The sequence below is a fragment of the Choristoneura fumiferana genome, chromosome 22, assembly GCF_025370935.1.
Source record: "Choristoneura fumiferana chromosome 22, NRCan_CFum_1, whole genome shotgun sequence".
Lineage (NCBI taxonomy): Eukaryota > Metazoa > Arthropoda > Insecta > Lepidoptera > Tortricidae > Choristoneura > Choristoneura fumiferana.
The window spans coordinates 836,276-855,219 of record NC_133493.1 but is presented as its reverse complement, the minus strand read 5'-3'; the positions used below and the strand labels follow the sequence as shown (position 1 = coordinate 855,219).

Sequence of the window (18,944 nt, the reverse complement as noted above, 5' to 3'; positions counted from 1 at the left end):
AAGGAGAAGTTTAACTCAGCATGCCAAAGGGTGTTCCTATCCCATTTGCTAATTTCGTGGCCACATACGGCTGTGAACTATCCCCCCCCCCCCCCCAGTAAGTGGCGGTGCGTTACCGAATTTGTTTTCCAGCGTGGGACTGATCGGCGGAGACTTTTGGATGCGCGTCGGAATGTACGCGGGCAGACAGGGCAGCCCTGCGTGTACGCAATGCGTAATTTTTAATGTCAAATGTATAATAAACAAAGTTCAAGTTAAACTGTGCCATTTATAGAAATTTATGTGATTAACTAACGTAATTTCTGGCTTGGACGATAATTAAGTGCAAGACGTAAGTCATGAATGTAATTTAGACTATTAGAAGCACTCATGAATTAATACTTAAAAATGTATTATATGAAGTTATGATTATTGCACTAAGAAAGTTACTTAATATGTAGGAAAATAATAACAGAAAAAAATACAAACTTACCCTCAGCAGGTGGCTGGAAATTCCCCTTGAAATGGGGATTAATTAGCACCTTCTTGCCCGTCAATCCCCCAGGCAAAGTAGCAGGCAGCTGTACTGGTAACATCCTCACTTCGGGCTCCCTTGGCTTCGGACCAAACTCCTCAATCTTGGGCACATTTGGGGGCAATGGCAACCCTGGCCCTGGTAACGCTTGTCTGATGGTAATTTGAGGTATTTGTGGCATATGGTTGGGGGCGATTTCTCTAGGGGGGAAGGGGCGGGGGTTGAAGGGACGGAAGAATCTCGGTTCGAAGTTAGGTCGGAAGTTCGGTCTAGGTTCTTCCATGGGCCGATAAGGGAAGCGTTGGAAGTTGAAAGGCGGTCGGTTGTCTATGGGACGGAAGGGTTCTTGGAGCATGGGTCGTTCGGGGGATATTTCCGGGGCTACCAGCATGGGTTCGGGGCGGTCCGGGCGGGGCGCCGGACGGACGGCCTGCCGGGGCGCCGGCGGCGGGAAAGATGCGCGCTGGAGGAAGTTACCCTGGAATCAATGTATAAGGTTAAAATTAGTACAACTACAAGAAGTGTAAATGTATTTCTTTCTTTCTTTAAATTTCAATAAGGACATATGTATCAGGATCAAACATCAGTGACTCGTGGCATTTAGGTAGCATTTGATGTCTTTGACAGACTAGTGATGTGACAATGTTTTTCTGTATGAAACCAATTAGAAAAAATCTTTTAAAAGCATTCTACTGTAATGTTACAGCATATTTATTGCTGGTGATCTCTTTGATTTGAACTCGTTTACTTTGTATAAAGTTATTAATATATTTATTCTAATATATCCTGGATTTTATGTCAATACTATTTTTAGCTTTCGATAAACAAGTTTACGTTTTAATGCAGTCTCAGTAAAGTGATTTTTCAATTTTAAAAACCATCTCGAAAGACTCTTTTATTTTGTCTCATCACGAGTCACGTATGTTTAATTATCATCTGTGCTACATACCCTCTGCACATTGTGTCGCCGGTAGGGGTGGTTGTGGGTGTGGGGGTGGGGGTGGGGGTGGGGGAAGCGCGCCGCGAACTGCGGGCTGCGCCACGACGTGCGGCCGCGACCGCCGAACCCGCCGCGCGGGACGAACACCTTATCTAGAACAACACGACACTCAAAACATTCGTTCTTAGGGTTCCATACCCAAAGGGTAAAAACAAAAACGGGTCTCTTGAGCCGTAATAGCTAGACACTCGAAATTTTCACAGATTATGTATTACTGTAGCCACTATGACAAGATATACTAAAAATAAAATTGAAAATTATAGGGGGTTGTCATAGAAGAAACGTGTTTTTTGGTTGCTAAGCGTTGTTAGGCGGCCAAGGTGACAGCCGGCAGTTGCTAGGGACAACGTGCCTGACCCTATATTGTTTGAACGTTTAGGTACGGAACCCTGCATGTTCGACTCACACTTGACAGTTTTTTTCTCAATTTCGGGATCAAAGGCTGGCAAGAGCTGGTTCAAGTTAGGAAAGCATGTAAGTAAGTTACCTAGAGAGTCTGGTATGTCGCGGAGTTGCGGAGTGCGCTGCGGCGCGCCGGCGGGGCGCTCCGAAAGGAAACGCGGCCGGCCTTCGCCATCTACAAACACATCCATGCATGCTTTATACAAGTTATAATTTCAAGCAATTAAAATAAACTTATTATTATTATTAAACATAGAGCAATCATCAACTACTGGCCACCTTACACTAAAAATTTGTTCTAGTCACATATATTAGTATAAGATGGCCAGTAATTGACGATTTACCCTACCATAACTAGAATACATAGAATAAATTAGAAATAATAAATCAGAAAGAATAAATGAGCCAGAATGAGGGCTTCTGGAAACTTTGATATTTGTGTCACATTTTGTTTATTGTTTAAGTAATATAAAAACTGCTTACTTGGAACAGCAGCGCTCAACTCAGAAGGCACTATTTGTGGAGATTCAATAGGTGCTGCAGGCTGAAAAATAATTTGACATGTTTGGCATTTTATTCATTTGAGATGCTTAAAACAGCGATGTTTTTAATAGATTAAAACAGGGAATGGAGCTTTTCCTTTTCTCTAAGAGGATCCATTGCAGCATATCCTCCCGAGTCCTAACTTTTTTTAACCCTGACGAAAAAAGAGGGGTGTTAAAAGTTTGACCGCTATGTGTGTCTGTCTGTCTGTCTGTGGTACCGTAGCTCTTGATGGGTGGACCGATTTGAATTCGACTTTTTTTTATACTTGAAAGCAGGGTTTCTTAGACATGTTTCATCAAAATCGGTTCAGCCAATTTTGAGATATTGAACTTTGAAGTGACTTTATTTAACAGATTTTGTTATTTTGGATATTATGTCAACATTCTTATTCTTAAAATCCTTTATTCAGTGAACAATTTGTGCTTTATAAAGTACAGTCATCAACAAAGATATGATACAGCCAAAGTGCAAAAAATATGTATACACAACCTTAATTTTCAGGCAATAGAGTCCTTTATGCATATTTTTGGAACTTCAAACAAATGTATTTTTTTGTTGCTGACTGTACATTATAGACCAAAGGTTCCTAAACTTATTTTGTCTAATGCCCAATTTGAAAATCAGTTTTTTTTTTCACCTTATAAACCTCAATAACATATTAACTTTTTCTGGGCCCCTTACCGCCCCTCTAGGCCTCCAGCGCCCACAAGAGGGTGTTATCACCCAATTTGAGAAAGACTGTCATAGACCATTATTTTTAAAGTTAATTTGTTCTTTATAAAGTATGCAAGCCGCAAAGACTCACAAGGATATTTTGGTTTTGACTGTATAATTGTTCTGTAACTTACAATAGCAGGAGGCACAACGGCCAACTCTGGCTCATACACAGGAGGCTCATACGGGGCATATGTGGAGCGTTCTGGCGGACGCACTGGTGTGTTTGGCACCTCCACCGTAATGTTGGGTACTACACACTCTTCCACTGGCTGCTGGTAGGGCAATGGGTCCTGGAAGGGATTGTCATTGATGTTATTGCAAGCTTTTTCCCAACAATTTCATGCAGATATGAAAATTCACTCATTTAGGGGTTATATTAAAAAAAAAAACCCATAGCTTGTATTTACATAAAATTTGACTCTTAGCTTTCACAGTCATTTCATAGGACTTTTCAACCCATATTTATTTTCCAAAAACTGATTCCTAGTGCCCACTTATATGATAAATGGAAGTCCTGTTGATAATTTTAGTTCCAGTAGTTTGGACTGCCATGTCATATACAATACACAATATGAGACCACAGGTTAAAACAAGTAGGTCACTTACTTATAGAAATTTCAAGACAGCATTGATTGGCACGAATTGTGAAATACTGTAAATCACCAGTAATTTTAGTATTGTTAACTTACTTGGCTGTATGGTAAAACATGACCAGAGTAGTCTGAAGAACTCATGTCGCTTCCATCATTGTAGCTGGGATCAATTGAAATTGGCACGTTTTGGGGGCCACTTTCAAAGTCGTCAGCCAGCAGTTCCTCTTCTTCGTCATTGCCAAGGTTATAATCTGCGAGACTGTGGTCTCCTAAATCGTCGGCGAGCAAATCCTCACTGGAAATAAATACCATGGTTGAGGCACGCGTGGTTACACTAACACAGATTTTCTATTAAACAACACGGTTTGTAGTGAAACTTCTATTTTATATGGTTAAACATGACTTGTGCTTGTTTTTAAGATAACATTTATGCTCTTTTCTTAGCAGTAAACGCTTAAAATATAAATAATTATGCGAAACACTAACTTGTCCGACATGTTGACAAAATATTTTTGACACAGATAAGATAAAGAAAGAAAAGAAGAAAGTAATGTTATCGAAAATTGTCTATGGCTCTGTTTGTCTATGGTTCAGATAACTAAACTATTTAAGATAAGGTTTATAGCACGCAGCACCATCTTAAATTATCTAAGAGCACCATATAAAATTGACAGCGCCACATTTTAAAATAAAATAATGAAATTAATTTAAATTGATTTGCCAATAGAGAACAGAGACTGCTGTTTTTTTTTCTACTCGTAATTTATTTGTACTTGTATTTCGCTTTATTTTGTTAGCGCTTCAGCGGCTTAAACTAAAGCTTGAAGATAAATTTTGGTTGGATTGATTGATGTCATGTCATGTCATATCTTTTCTTTGGTTTATCTGTACCTACCTACAAACAAATAATAAAAAAATAACCTAAACTAAAACTGACGTTAGTTCTCTCAGTTATCTGTATAGATAGTTTGTGACTAAAAGTTAATCTACATACGAAGCAGCGTTAATTTACTACGTTTCCATTGAAAAGCATAGCAATAAAATATGGCAGACGAAGATTTTGAAATAGAATACTTGGACGAGGATGAGGATGTGGTCCAGCAATGCGTACAAACGGTCGATGCAGCAGCGTCGGCCGCAGTCGCCCTGCCTAACTTTCCGGTTGCACCCAAACTTGAGGATAATTTAACAGCACCTGAGATAGATACTTCGTCCCTTCTGGTCGAGCGGACTCCTGTCGGTCGGCCGCCCAACAAAAGAAAAAAGAAAAGGGAAGAGGAAGACTCAGATTATAACCCTAATCAGTCAGATGAGGACTACGAACCTGGGCCTCGCCGGCCTTATAAAAAAAAACAAACCATGACACCGCGACCCGCTCCGACCCCGGAAATTAAAAAATATAAACCAACAAACATGTCAAAGAAGGAAGAAATAAAATTCAGAAGAGATATGGGTGTGAAAATACCAAATTTCGAAGATCCACTGTGCCTGCCTGTCAAAGCTATTATTAATGATGAAAATGACTTGAAGAAGGTGAAAAACTGGAACAATATTTGTTTAAATAGTTTTAAGAATCATGATACTGTTTTGAAGCCTGATGTCGGAGTGACTGTGAGGTCCCATAGAGATGTGGTGCTGAGGAATGTTAAAAATAAGCTGACTGGTAAGATTTTGATGGCAGTGTACATTTTTAGGATAGGACCAACTCATTTTACAAGGTTTTATTTAGTTTCACCTGTCCCTTGTTGTCTGTCTGTCTGTCTGAAATCGAATCATGCAAGTTAAATTTGACGAACTTCCAGTAGTCAGATTGACTTGAAATTTGGAATACTTATGTAAATCGCGTGACAATACAATAATCTAGTGGGTTGACCTATGGCCTCTAAAGCAGAGGGTTGTGTGTTTGAGCCCAAGCTAGCAAATCTGAGTTATTCAGAATTTGTGTATTTTATATTTGAAACTAGCTGTTGCCCGCGGCTTCACCCCTGTTGTAATTTTTCTTTCATAAAAACCTTCTCTTGATAATAACAAACACAACAAAAAAGGAATTAGCGAAATCAGTCCAGCGTAGCAACACATTTTATGACTCATTTTTATTTATATAGAAGATTGACAGCTTTATAGTGAAGGAAAATACTGAAGAAACCTGTACTTATGGTGAAGCAAATCCATGGTGTTTGTGAAGTTTGCAATTTGCACTGGGCTTATGTGGGAACTACAGCCCTAGTCATCTCAGTCTAAAAGGATGCCTAGCCTAGCATGCACAGTCAATTATTCAATTAATGTCAATTATCTTATAGGGTAAATCGTCAAATACTGGCCCTACCTTTCAGTAATTGGCCACCTTTATACCAAAAATTAATTCTATTTATAGGTGACTAGAATTTATTTTAGTGCTGGCCAGTTATTGAAGGGTGGCCTGTAATTGACACTTTAACCTCATAAGTCCTGACTTTTTTTATCATACATAGTTGTACAGTGATTTTGAAAATTACTTACATAACTTTAAAGTTCATATTTCATTGAAAAATTTGTACTCCACCAAGCTACATTCGGCAGTTATTTGTGCTTTGTGAAGTACAAGGGGACTTACGAGGGTATACTAAAAATGACCTCTGTTTATTATCTGTGGAAACCTTTAATTGGCTTTATTGTTACATGTTTTATAATCCACCTGTAATAGTTAATTTAAGCTGTTGGTTTTCCGAATAAAATAAAATAAAATAAGGTGACTAGAATTCATTTTTAATGTAAGGTAGTAATTAAGCCAGTAAATGTCAATTTACCTTATACCAATTTTTTTTATTACTTGTTAAAATTTTTAACCAACATGTTTTTTTTTCAAGGCAAGAGTGAGGTAACTGTGTGGAGTAAGCTGTCCGTCCACAGTACAACTGATAAAAAGGCCGAAGTGTTCCAATCAGTTCTGCCTAAATTCAGGTAAGTTTAACAATTGACTACAAGCATAGCTCTCTCCATAGCTTGTTGTGTGACTTTAAGCCTCTCCAAGAGTCAGTACAGTACTCCACATCCTTATGATCAGAGAGTTTAATTCTCATGGCAAAAATCAAATCTCAATAGAGTTGGAATGTTGAATTTTATCGACTATCTATAAGTTATATATATTAACGAAGCATATCTTTATTTATTTACTAACAAAAATAGTCCTTGAATCCACATTTAAGCAAAAACCACTTAAACTATATAACTTTTTGCCAAATTTCATCCAAATCCGTCCAGCCGTTACAGGGTGAAGAAGTAACAAACATACTCACAAACTTTCGTATTTATAATATTAGTACGATTTCTTGTATTTACAGAGAAGCAAAGCTGCTCGATTATCCCCTGGCACTGCCAAAGAAGATGAAACCCTCTCGTACCGTCTCGACAGTCGTCATAAGCAAAGAGGAGGACAAGGCTGAGCTTATGGTGGTCTACAAGCCGCAGCAAGCAGTCAGTGCCGTCTACAGACTTGTGGATGACCAGAGGTTTGTGATTGTACTAATATTATTAACCAGCTGTTGTCCGCGAAGGATTCGTTTGTCCCGCGGGAACTATGCAATTTTACGCGATAAAAACGATTCTATATCCTTCCCAGGGTCTAAAACTATACCCATACCAAATTTAATTTAAATTGGTTCAGCGGTTTAGGCGACAAACAAAAATACAGTAAGGATGCGAAAGTTTATGTGATACTAATATCTAAGGCGTATTATAAAATTAATGATTATATCATGGACAGGGATATTTGGAAATAATTCCTATCCGCATCGGTGATCCGTGGGCGATCCCTTACTTCAAATAGCGAATCTATTAAGTTAAAAAATGTAGTTGTCTTAAATACTTGTGATGTAAACTATTAAACAACATTGTAAATCTCCTTAAAAAATATATTCCTCGTTGAGTTTCTTGCCGGATTCTACTAGACAGAGGTTTTCCGAACGGGTGGTAGATTTTTTGACATCCTTAAGCTTGTTAGCCTTAATGGAATAAAGGTTAGACTTTGACTTTGAATAACTATTTATCTTCAGTGCGGAGGCTGGTGGTCCTGGCAAGAAGGAAGAAGATAAGAAACAGCATCTCCAAGAGCTGACGGTCTGCCGGGTGTGCGCGCCCTGCTACCAGGGCTCCTGGCGGGGTTTCAAGAAGACTACCAAGAAGAGTAAGCTCATCTTATAGGGCTACGTACCCCAGAAGGAAAAAAAATAATAAAAATAATTTACTTACAGATAATAATACAGTATTATTATATTTATGTCATTGAATTTAATTGGCCAAGTCCTATAAAAGTTAAAATAGTTAGGGTAATATTTAATAATTGAACATTAGTAAACAATTCAATAGATTAACCTTTTCACCGCCACGTCAAATACAAAAGACATCACCCATACGCCAGGCTTCTATATTGAAATGTCTAAAATTGAACCTTAACACAATTGAACGAAGGTTGCTTTTGCATTGAAGTAATGGACGTATATATAGGTCGTTGGCGTGGAACCTGCGGTGCGCTGTGAGTCGTCGAAAAGGTTAAAATACAATTATTATAAGTAAAATATCAATATTCAGCTATGATAAATCCTACCATCAGACTGCATCGTTCAATCGGTGCGACTTATCGTAAATTCATACGCCTTAAATGTTACGGTTTATGGTAGCGATCTTCATTTCAGTGCCGATGGCGACCGACGACGCAATGGTAGTTGCAGTATCGTACCGTCTCTCTCACACTCGTATTAGATAATATAAGTGTCGGCGGGACGGTACGATACGAACTTCGATTCTTTTAATGTTTAATTATAGCCCTACTTCATCTGTTCCGATTTGTCTATTCGGATTTTAATACTGACCCGTTTGATGGCACAGTTTAAAAAGTCATAGAATTCTATACAGTTCTCTCATACACATTTAGACGACCAGATGGCCTAGTGGTTAGAGAACCTGACTACGAAGCTTGAGGTCCCGGGTTCGATTCCCCTGACGGGGCAGATATTTGTATGAAAAATACGAATGTTTGTTCTCGGGTCTTGGGTGTTTACTATGTATTTAAGTATGTATCTATCTATATAATTATATTTATCCGTTGCTTAGTACCCATAACACAAGCTTTGCTAAGCTTACTTTGGGACTAGGTCAATTGGTGTGAATTGTCCTGTGATATTTATATTTACACATGATACGATAAACGGTACTGGACGACCGGTGCAGTCTGATGGTTAGGATTTTTTGTAGCCTCTGTAAACAAATAAAGTTCTCTGTAAAGAACTAACGTCACTGACATAGCTGGAAAAATATGCAAATTGAAGTGGCAATGGGCAGGCCACATCGCTCGAAGAACCGTTGGGGGAGAAAAGTTCTCGAGTGGCGACCACGAACCGGAAGACGAAGCGTTGGCAGGCCTCCCGCCAGGTGGACTGACGACATCGTGAGAGTAGCGGGAAACCGGTGGATGCAAGTGGCGAGTTGTCGTTCATTGTGGCGTTCTAAGGGGGAGGCCTTTGTCCAGCAGTGGACGTCTTCCGGCTGATGATGTAAACAAATAAATGAGCGGGTTTGTTTCACGAATGTAACTGTTCTATTCGCAGAGAGCGTGGTGTGCCCCATATGCGTGCGAACATTCGTTAGCGTGTACAATCTGCTCGCGCATGTGAAAACCCACAGCGCGGACGAAGTGCATCGCAACAAGAAAGTGCTTGGGAAAGCTCTGGCTACTGTAAGTATACTGTATTTAGGGTTCCGTAGCCAAAATGGCAAAAACGGAACCTTTCGTTTCGCCATGCCTGTCTGTCCGTCCCTCGGACAGACAGACAGGCATGGCTGGTGTCTTTAGGGTACCTCGCATCTATAGACGTAAAGTTGAGGTGTTTTTTTTTCTCGTGTAACCTAATATCTAGGCCTTTTAAAATTATTACGGTGGTGTGAAGACGATTTTTTGATGCAGTGATTCGTTTGCGAAATATCCAACTTTAAAGTGCCCTTTAAAAGCTAAATAGTTTGAAAATATTGAAATATATCAAATTAACAAGGAAAATAGCAGCCTAACTTATAAAATACTAGCTTTTGCCCGCGGCTCCGCCCGCGTGGTATTCGGTTATCGCGCTGTTCCCTCGGGAACTGTGCATTTTTCCGGGACAAAAAGTAGCCTATGTCACTCTCGGGCCCATAAACTATCTCTATGCCAAAAATCACGTCGATCCGCCGCTCCGTTACGGCGTGAAAGACGAACAAACACACAAACATACAAACACACTTTCGCATTTATAATATTAGTATGGGGTAAATACAAAATCCTTAGAAAATTACTATTTGTTTATTTTAGTAACAGCTACGGAACCCTACACTGAGCGTGGTCCGACACGCTCTTGGCCGGTTTTCTTCCTAAACTTTGCCCCTAATTGCCGATGTCTGTTTATTGAATAATGTTTTGGATATTGCAGGTGGTGGACTATCACTACAGATGCCGCATGTGCCAGGAGAAATGCGTTAGCATCAAAGAACTGAGGAAACACGTGCTCACCCACCAGAGTAAGTACTGCTTCACAAAAGCTGGCACGAATTAAAAAAAAAATCGTATATGATATTTACATTCATCATCATCATCCCAGCCTATATACGTCCCACTGCTGGGCACGGGCCTTCTCTCAGAACAAGAGGGCTTGAGCTATAGTTCCCACGCAGGCCCATTGAATTGCTTCGCAGTTTTGTGCGGGTTTCCTCACGACGTTTTCCTTCACCGCAAAGCTCGTGGTAAATTTCAAATGTAATTCCGCACATGAATTTCGAAAAACTCAGAGGTGCGAGCCGTTTGAGAGGCGATAGGTCAAACCACTAGGCCACCACGGCTTTTTTGACGGATATTTACATTAAAGATTTTTTGAGGTAGTAAAACTCCCCGTTTGGATTTTTTAGATTATTTTGACCAAAGGTTAAAGCACTGTTTTAATCAAGCCAGATATTAATGATAACTTCACAGAGGACTGCTTACAAAATATTGTTTTGAATTACATGCTTTAATTATTTGTTTTTACAATTTTAAGTTGTGGACTTAAAAAATCTATGGTCTGACGAACATGTTTTTTTTGCAGGTAGCGAACAGTTCCAGTGTGAAGTGTGCAACCGCGTTATTAAGAATGCAAGTAGTATATAGCTTTAATGAATACTTACGAAACTATTGTCAATAAAAATAAAAGAAAAACAGGGTTTTTTACTCTAGTGTTTACTGCTTAGTAAAATTGTTTCACTCATGCTTAACGCGAAGATCATATCAATTTAGCTACAAGGAAACAAAAATATTCTCACAAAAATCAGCTATAATGTTTCCTTCATCATCATCATCATCCCAGCCTATATACGTCCCACTGCAGGGCACAGGCCTCCCCTCAGAAAGAGAGGGCTTGGGCAGTAGTTCCCACGCGGGCCCAGTGCGTATTGGGAACTTCACACATACCATTGAATTGCTTCGCAGGTTTGTGCAGGTTTCCTCACGATGTTTTCCTTCACCGTAAAGCTCGTGGTAAATTTCAAATGTAATTCCGCACAAGAGGTGCGAGCCGGGGTTTGAACCCACGACCCTCTGCTTGAGAGGCCATATATCAAACCACTCGGCCACCACGGCTTCAAATGTTTCCTTACTTTTATAAAATGAGAAGAGAACGTGAACAAAATTTACCAGGTGGTGTGTGATCTCTGCTGCTCGTAGATACAAGAGAAAGAGTTTTTATATTCATATTAATTTGTTAATTCATCATCATCATCCCAGACTATATACGTCCCACTGCTGGGCACAGGCCTCCTCTCAGAATGAGAGGGCTTGGGCCATAGTTCCCACGCGGGCCCAGTGCGGATTGAGAACTTCACACATACCATTGAATTACTTCAGAGGCATGTGCAGGTTTCCTCACGATATTTCCCTTCACCGTTAAGCTCGTGGTAAATTTACTTATTAATTGCAACCACGGCATTTACGAGATGTTTATAATTATGGCCAGTACAAACATGGACCACGAAACAACATGGAAAGCGTGTCCTTTCTTCACAGCTGTTACATTATTTTTGAGAATGACCAAAATCGCCGATTTACAATAGTGCTACTGACCGCTAGATGACGGGGATCAGTTAATGTTGCCTGCTAATACTAGATGTCGCTAGGAGAAATCCTTTTGTACCTTTTTTGGTTCTCCTACTCAGCGCTAGATGGCACTGATAGTTTGTTGTCGCTCACCTCATACTAGATGTCGCTACATGCAAACTTATTGCCTTCATAAGTTTCTGTTCTGAAACCAATGGTCTGCTTTACCTTTGAAAAGAATATTTTGACGATCGTTTTCAGTTCAAAGATGTTTGGTATAGGACTTTGCAGTCTGAGCCTCTTCGTGTGCCTTGGTTTGACTTGTTAGTCTCTCCAGAGCAGCATCTATCTAGATATATAGATATATCTAAACTATATCTACGTTTAGTGGAAGTGTAGAATGCTTCCACCGTCATAAATTTTAAAATAATAATGTTTGTGCGTATAGGTTTCGATCTGGCCATGTTCCTTTGAATAAGGTTGTGCATTCACCCCCCATTGATTACATTTATTTGACGGATAAATGTGATGCCGTCTCTGTTTGTTTTGTTTGAATAGACGGAGACGGCATCACATTTATCAGTAAAAAAAAAACAATCGGTGGTGAAACAGTCCCTTAATGAGAAAGACAGAGTCGCCAAATTGTGTTGAGTGCAGTATGGTTGAGGATGTGTATGACTTATTGATAGATTCTGTAGGATTCGAGCCAGGAAGGATACGTTTTGTAGAAGTTGGGATGTTAAATAATCTCTTAAATGTTGGTGTTTTGATAATAGTAGATTATTGTCGTGGCCTGGAAGTAGGCAATTGCTGGCTGAGTATGAGCTTGCGAGTCCGTTTAACTAATACGAAGCCAGCAATTGCTATTCCAGCCGAGACTAATATAAAGCTTTTCTCAAAAATGGTGAATAATTCTGAAATAGAATAAACTTTTTCTCAAAATATATTGTAAAATTTAATTTTATTCCAATATTTTTCTTATGATTTCCCGCCTTTTTTCATTAAAAATAAACTGCAGGTGTATTTTTCCACCGAAAACACCACAAGCTATTTCAGACCCAATAGAAAAAGTCCGGAGTTCCAACAAAATATCTGATACCGGCCATTAGACTTGGCTGTATACGACTTGTGCCAACATTTCCATGGCCTTTTTAACTTTAAAAAAAAATGTGACTGAACTCATTATTGTCGAGCTAGCGCGCCTGCAATCTTTTTAACTTTTTAATTTTTCGCTGACCATAAACTATGCACTTCACCTTCTGATATGTAAAGAATAATGTCAACTTTTACGGACATTTTTGAGAAAATACTTTTAATAGCAATCTCTGGTATGCTATGCTGAAAAAAGTAACCTAGGTAACCAACAAAAAGTTGGAAAACCCCGACTTTGTCACTTCAAAGTTCAATATTTCAACAACGGCTGAACCGATTTTGATAAAACATGTCTAAGGACCATCGCTAGAAAACCTGCGTTCAAATAAAAAAACCTCAAATCGGTCCACCCGTTTAAGAGCTACGGTGCCACACAGACACACATAGCGGTCAAATTTATAACACCTTTCTTTTTGCGTCGGGGGTTAAAAGATATTGGAAATGTATTTTAATCATTATTATAATCAAACATTTTTTGAACACAATTACTTAAATTTTTAATCAACAAAAAATTCTCCCCTACAGTATGTAATGCAATTATACATTTAAAATACAAATCGATACGTCCCCTCTCGTTCCAAACAGACAGACAAACATGGGGTTAACAGTAATTGCATATGCGCCATGTGCCGCATATGCTGATTGGACCGTGTCATGCGTACTTTTTAATTAATGAAATTAATAACAGTAGAGTAGTTTTATCTATTTATTATTAGGTACGGTACCCTGCCATAAAGATTGCACATCGGTCTTTGGAAAGAGACTCGGCTAATTTCGGCTTCGTAGAGCGTTGCCACACACTACTTATGTGACGTTTGTCAGTCGTTGTACAGGTGCAGTAGAGTATGGACGCATTTAGATGAAAATACATATATAATAAAGAGTTGTTGAAACCCCCTACAACTTAAAATTGTACGACGGCGTCTTTAGGAAAAAAAGGGAACTAGCCTTTTTCTAGTAGTTGCAACGCAACAGCTCTCTATAGATATTCAAAGTTTACATGTCATTAATTTGACGTAAACTAATTAAGTCCATAAAGGTGCAGTATTTATATGTTATAAAACGTCACTTAATAAATACGATGATTGATGGACGGTCTTTTTCCGAAGACCGATGTGCAATCTTTATCACCGGGTACTGTACCCCTGTGGTTTACCGATACGACCTATAGGCAGTACAGTCAACGTCATAAAAATGTGATCACTTTCGTACCTTGTCACTTTAACGCCATGTTTGATAAGCCATACGAAATTGTGTAACGACTGAAAGCGACAAGGTACAGAAATGATCACTTATTTATGACGTTGACTGTATGTACCACCAGAGTTGAAATCACGTACAAAAGAACATGTAATGTTATGACAGCGGGATATTGACATTCACTCGTTCATTTCATTCATTCTCCTTTTTTAACCGACTTCAAAATAGGATCGATTCGGTTGTTTTTTTATTTTTTTATGTTCAGAACCGTCATTTTTGAACCGATTTGTTTTTTTTTTTTTGCGTTCGTCTTGGAATGTCTTCAATTATGTCCCATAAGAACCAAATCAGGATCTGATGGTTGGATCTTAAGGAAATAGAGGGATCTCTTCGAATGTTGTAGAGATACCTATAGTAAATTGCATATAATTTAGTAGTAACTCGTGCATTTGCTCTTGAAAATCATCATTTGGTGATGTGGAACTGATGATGAAGACCACAGTTGACCATCGGAGTTACTACTCAATAACAAGTATTTCACGGGTTGTATTTTAATTACTTTGTCACAGTTACTAAGCAATTTATGCCCCTCGTAATGCATATGGTAAAACGGGTGGTGAAGCACCAGGACTCCTCAATAATGAACGTCTCTGTATCGGAAAAGGCAATCTTTCGTAAAAGGTTACGAGCAATTGATATTAAACTATTGTATCTTAGATTATTTACACTAAAAAGCTTGAAAAATAAAATTTAGGTATATTTTATACCTTAGGCTGCTATTTACTCTTAAACTAGGTACTAATAATTCTCAAGCAAACTTAGCCGTTATTTGCACTTTAAAGTTGAATATTTCGCAAACAAATCACTGAATCGAAAAATCGTCTTAGCAAAGCCCTAATGGTTTTAAAAGACCAATCCAACAGTACCCCACACTATAGGGTTGGATGAGAAAAAAAAATCACCCCCACTTTACGTCAGTGCAGGTACACTAATATATTGATAATCTATTGACTTAAAATGTCATCTTATAGTATCTACTATCCATCACTCCCTTCATAGACCCCAAATGACGTCAGCAGGTTATTGACCCCTCCCCCGCGTTCATTGACCTCTGATATTGGGGTGGTCTGTCTAACAAAATCAAAGTTTGCGGGGATTTTTTGTCAGTTTCGTAGATTGATGTTGGTGATGACTCGCTTACTGTAAAGTTGGGCATGGATTGTTAAGTCCTTCATATTTTATAAAAGTTATAAAGGGAGCGCCAAAGTTCGCATACTCTTCGCTAGTCATACCATAATTTTTGTCCGAATCATCGTTTGCCATAATTATTTTTCCACTGAAACCTTACAGTTATCTAAAATTTTTAAATGGTCTTCCTATAGAAAACTATAGGCTAGGTTAGGTTTGTTTTACAACAATACTTATTGAACAATTATTATTGGATTAGAGGAAAAAAGAGTTATAACAAACGATCACTCTGACAAACATTACATTCGGACTTTGAATAAGTATGTGATCCGATATGGACCCAGTTATAAAATTTCTTTATACTTAAAAGCCGTGGTGGCCTAGTGATTTGATTTATGGCCTCTCAAGCAGAAAATCGTGGTTCTAACCCGGGCTAGCACCTTTGAGTTTTTTAAATTTCATGTGCGAAATTAGATTTGAGATTTACTTCGAGCTTAACGGTAAAGGAAATAATCGCGATTTAAACAAAATATATATTTGGGGCTAAAGGGTACAAATGTCAATTAAATGCATACCTATAGATCCTCAAAATCTTCCTCACACAAAAATATTACTGTTATGCCGCCCTATACAGGAAGGCAGGTGGGATTCGTACACTTTCTACTCTGAAAGTACAAGTCAGCAACAAAGATATGATGCAACCAAAGTGCAAAAAATATGTATATGTATATTTAAACACAATATTATTTACTTTTTGTGTTGAAATAGTGACAGGAAATGTTATTTTTAGGGTTCCGTACCTCGAAAGGAAAACACGGAACCCTTATAGGATCCGCCTGTCAAGACTCGTTTTCTCAGGAACGCGTGGAGGTATCAAGCTAAAATTTTAAATCAAATTCTCAGGTCTACTGTCCCTTGGAGCTGTGAAAAAAACAAACTTCTAAGCCAACGCAATCAAAAGATTCAGCCGTTTATGCCGCAAATTTTCGAAACTCGCAAGGGAATCAAAACCTACAGGGTACTTCCCATGAACTCAGAATCATGAAATTTGGTACGAAGCAACGTCTTATAGCACAGATAAAGGAAAAAGTTGCGAAAACCGTCAATTTTTAGTTGCATCATATTATAATAAAAATAATTATAAGGAACCCTCGGTGCGCAAGTGCGACTCGCATTTGGCCAGTTTATTTTTATAATGAGACAACTGAAAACATACAACTTTTTGAGAAATAGTCAAATAGTAGTTGTTGGTAATTAACACTTAATCGTTATTTAATTGTTGCCTGGTCTTCATTAGCATAATTTAGTTATTTGTGTATTTTTGATCGGGTTAGTAAATTAATTTTCTATCTTATCCGCGACTTACAATAACGGAACTATTTCGGAATCCCTTTTTTTTTTCGTTCGACTGGATGGAAAACGAGCAAGTGGGTCTCCTGATAGTAAGAGATTACCACCGCCCATAGACACCTGCAACACCAGGGGGATTGCAGATGCTTTACCAACCTAGAGGCCTAAGATGGGATGCCTCAAGTGCCAGTAATTTCACTTCACTGTCTGTCTGTTTATCTGTCACACCCAGGAATATCATAGCTACTATTATATATTAAATGCGAAAGTTTGTAAGTCTGCATGTTTGCTACATCTTCACATCTGAACCGCTGAACCAATTTAGATAAAATTCGGAATAGGGATAGTTTGAGTCCACGGGAAGGACATAGAATGGTTTTTATCCCGGGAAATTGCATAGTTCCCACGGGATAGCGATAAACTAATTGTGAGCGGACGGAGTCGCGGGCACTTTCTTCGTCTTTACTATTACAAATGCGAAAAGTATCTGTGACCTCTTCACATTGAAAACTACTGAACCGATTTAGATAATATTTGGTATGCAGATAGTTTGAGATCCTGGGAAGGGCATAGAATAGTTTTTATACCGGAAAATCGCAGTTCCCGCGGGATAGCGATAAACGAATTCTTCTCAAACGAAATTCGTCATCGTGAATCACAAGAAATGAGGCGAATAAACTAAAGCTCACAAGTTTGTAAACTCGAAATCTCATCATCATCATGGCCTATATACATCCTGCTGCAGGGCACAGGCCTCCTCTGAGAACGAGAGACCAGCGCCGATTGGAAACTTTTCCACAGGTTTGTTTCTTTTACCGTAAAGGTCATGATAATTCAGGTAACAACCCATATACTTATTTATTTATAGCCTATATAATAAAAATCTGTGCCTGCGATTACGCCAGCGTGGACATAATTATATTTGTCTTAGCCAGTTACACCTAACATCCTGTCGAGCTGTCGGTAGGCCTCCAACAAGATGGATCGCTCCACCTGGTTAAGATCGCGGGATCGCGGTGGATGCGGAAAGCACAATACCGGCCCGAGTGGAGAGCCTTGGGGGAGGCCTATGTCCAGCAGTGGACGTCTTTCGGCTGACATGATGATGATGGTGATGATAGCCAGTTACACCTAACACCCAATGTGTCTTGTTTGTGGATATTCGTCATATTCTTGATAATATAATTAAAAAAATATATATAAAATATTTTTCAGACCTCATTCCGGGTGTGGCCTTTAATATGAGCATATAATTAAAACATAGATCATACTCATCAAACTGAACAACATTAGTTCAGCGACTTTTAAAAATAATTCGTTTTTTAATTTTTATTACACTTTTAAGTTTATTCGAAGAAGCAATGTAAAGCAAAATGCTTGATGTTTGTAGCGTGACAGGCGACGTCAGTTGGGTTCTAGGATGGCGTACATTGATACCATTATTTAATTTGTATGAAAAAAGGAAATTTCAAAGACTATATTGTTTATAAAAGTTGCTGAACTAATGTTGTTCAGTTCGACGAGAACGATCTATGTTTTAATTTTTTGCTCGTATAAAGGTAAACGTCCACTTGTCGATATCGTACGCATCGGACGCATCGCACGCAACGGATCATAGTATTCTTTGTATAGAAACTCATATAAGTGCGTCCACCTGTCCGCATCGTAAGCATCGCACATTTCTATACAAAGCAACAAATCCGATACGTCCGAAGCGTACGATGCGGATAAAGTGGACGCCTACCTTTACAGGCCACACCCGGTATACGATAGGACCACATGGTTAATGAGCTTCGCGACTAATTTACTTTCATATTCATGTTAATTGTAATTATATATTTAGTTAAAAAAAATACTTACCTACTGCCAAGTTTCTTGCGGCGTATTCTTTATGACAATGATGGTCTTTCCGAAAGCGCTGGTAGTAGGTAACTATAACCTAACTAATAAGTTGGGAAACTCCCGACTTTGCCACTTCAAAGTTCAATAAATCAAGATTTGGATGAAACACGTCTAAGAACTCACTGTGCTCATTTTGCATGCCAGTTTCTGGTGAAATGTGTGAGACCAAAAAAACAGCATTTGTACCACATTTTTACGCAAAATAAAGATATTTGTATTTGTATTTGTATTTGAACCATCGCTAGAAAACCTGATTTCAAATAAAAAAACCGCATTCAAATCGGTCCACCCGTTTATGAGCTACGGACACAGACA

The 18,944-nt window shown here is 38.7% G+C and overlaps 2 protein-coding genes across 2 annotated transcripts in view; one reads left to right on the top strand and one right to left on the bottom strand.

Moving 5' to 3' along the window:
• Positions 1 to 4,294, bottom strand: part of LOC141440156 (uncharacterized) — a 34,163-nt gene extending 29,869 nt beyond the window's left edge. The window contains 8 exon segments of the mRNA XM_074104619.1: positions 117 to 197; positions 473 to 992; positions 1,464 to 1,606; positions 2,002 to 2,091; positions 2,400 to 2,460; positions 3,311 to 3,469; positions 3,869 to 4,067; positions 4,259 to 4,294. Of these exon segments, the coding sequence (XP_073960720.1) occupies positions 117 to 197; positions 473 to 992; positions 1,464 to 1,606; positions 2,002 to 2,091; positions 2,400 to 2,460; positions 3,311 to 3,469; positions 3,869 to 4,067; positions 4,259 to 4,269 (1,264 nt within the window). The 5' untranslated portion in view covers positions 4,270 to 4,294.
• Positions 4,295 to 4,630: 336 nt separating this feature from the next.
• On the top strand, positions 4,631 to 10,978 carry LOC141440257 (uncharacterized). Its single transcript, XM_074104721.1, has 7 exons — positions 4,631 to 5,435; positions 6,619 to 6,712; positions 7,093 to 7,260; positions 7,804 to 7,934; positions 9,355 to 9,482; positions 10,207 to 10,294; positions 10,855 to 10,978. The coding sequence occupies exons 1-7, from the start codon at positions 4,817 to 4,819 to the stop codon at positions 10,914 to 10,916; spliced, it is 1,290 nt and encodes a 429-aa protein (XP_073960822.1). The 5' UTR covers positions 4,631 to 4,816; the 3' UTR covers positions 10,917 to 10,978.
• The last annotated feature ends 7,966 nt before the right edge of the window (positions 10,979 to 18,944 follow it).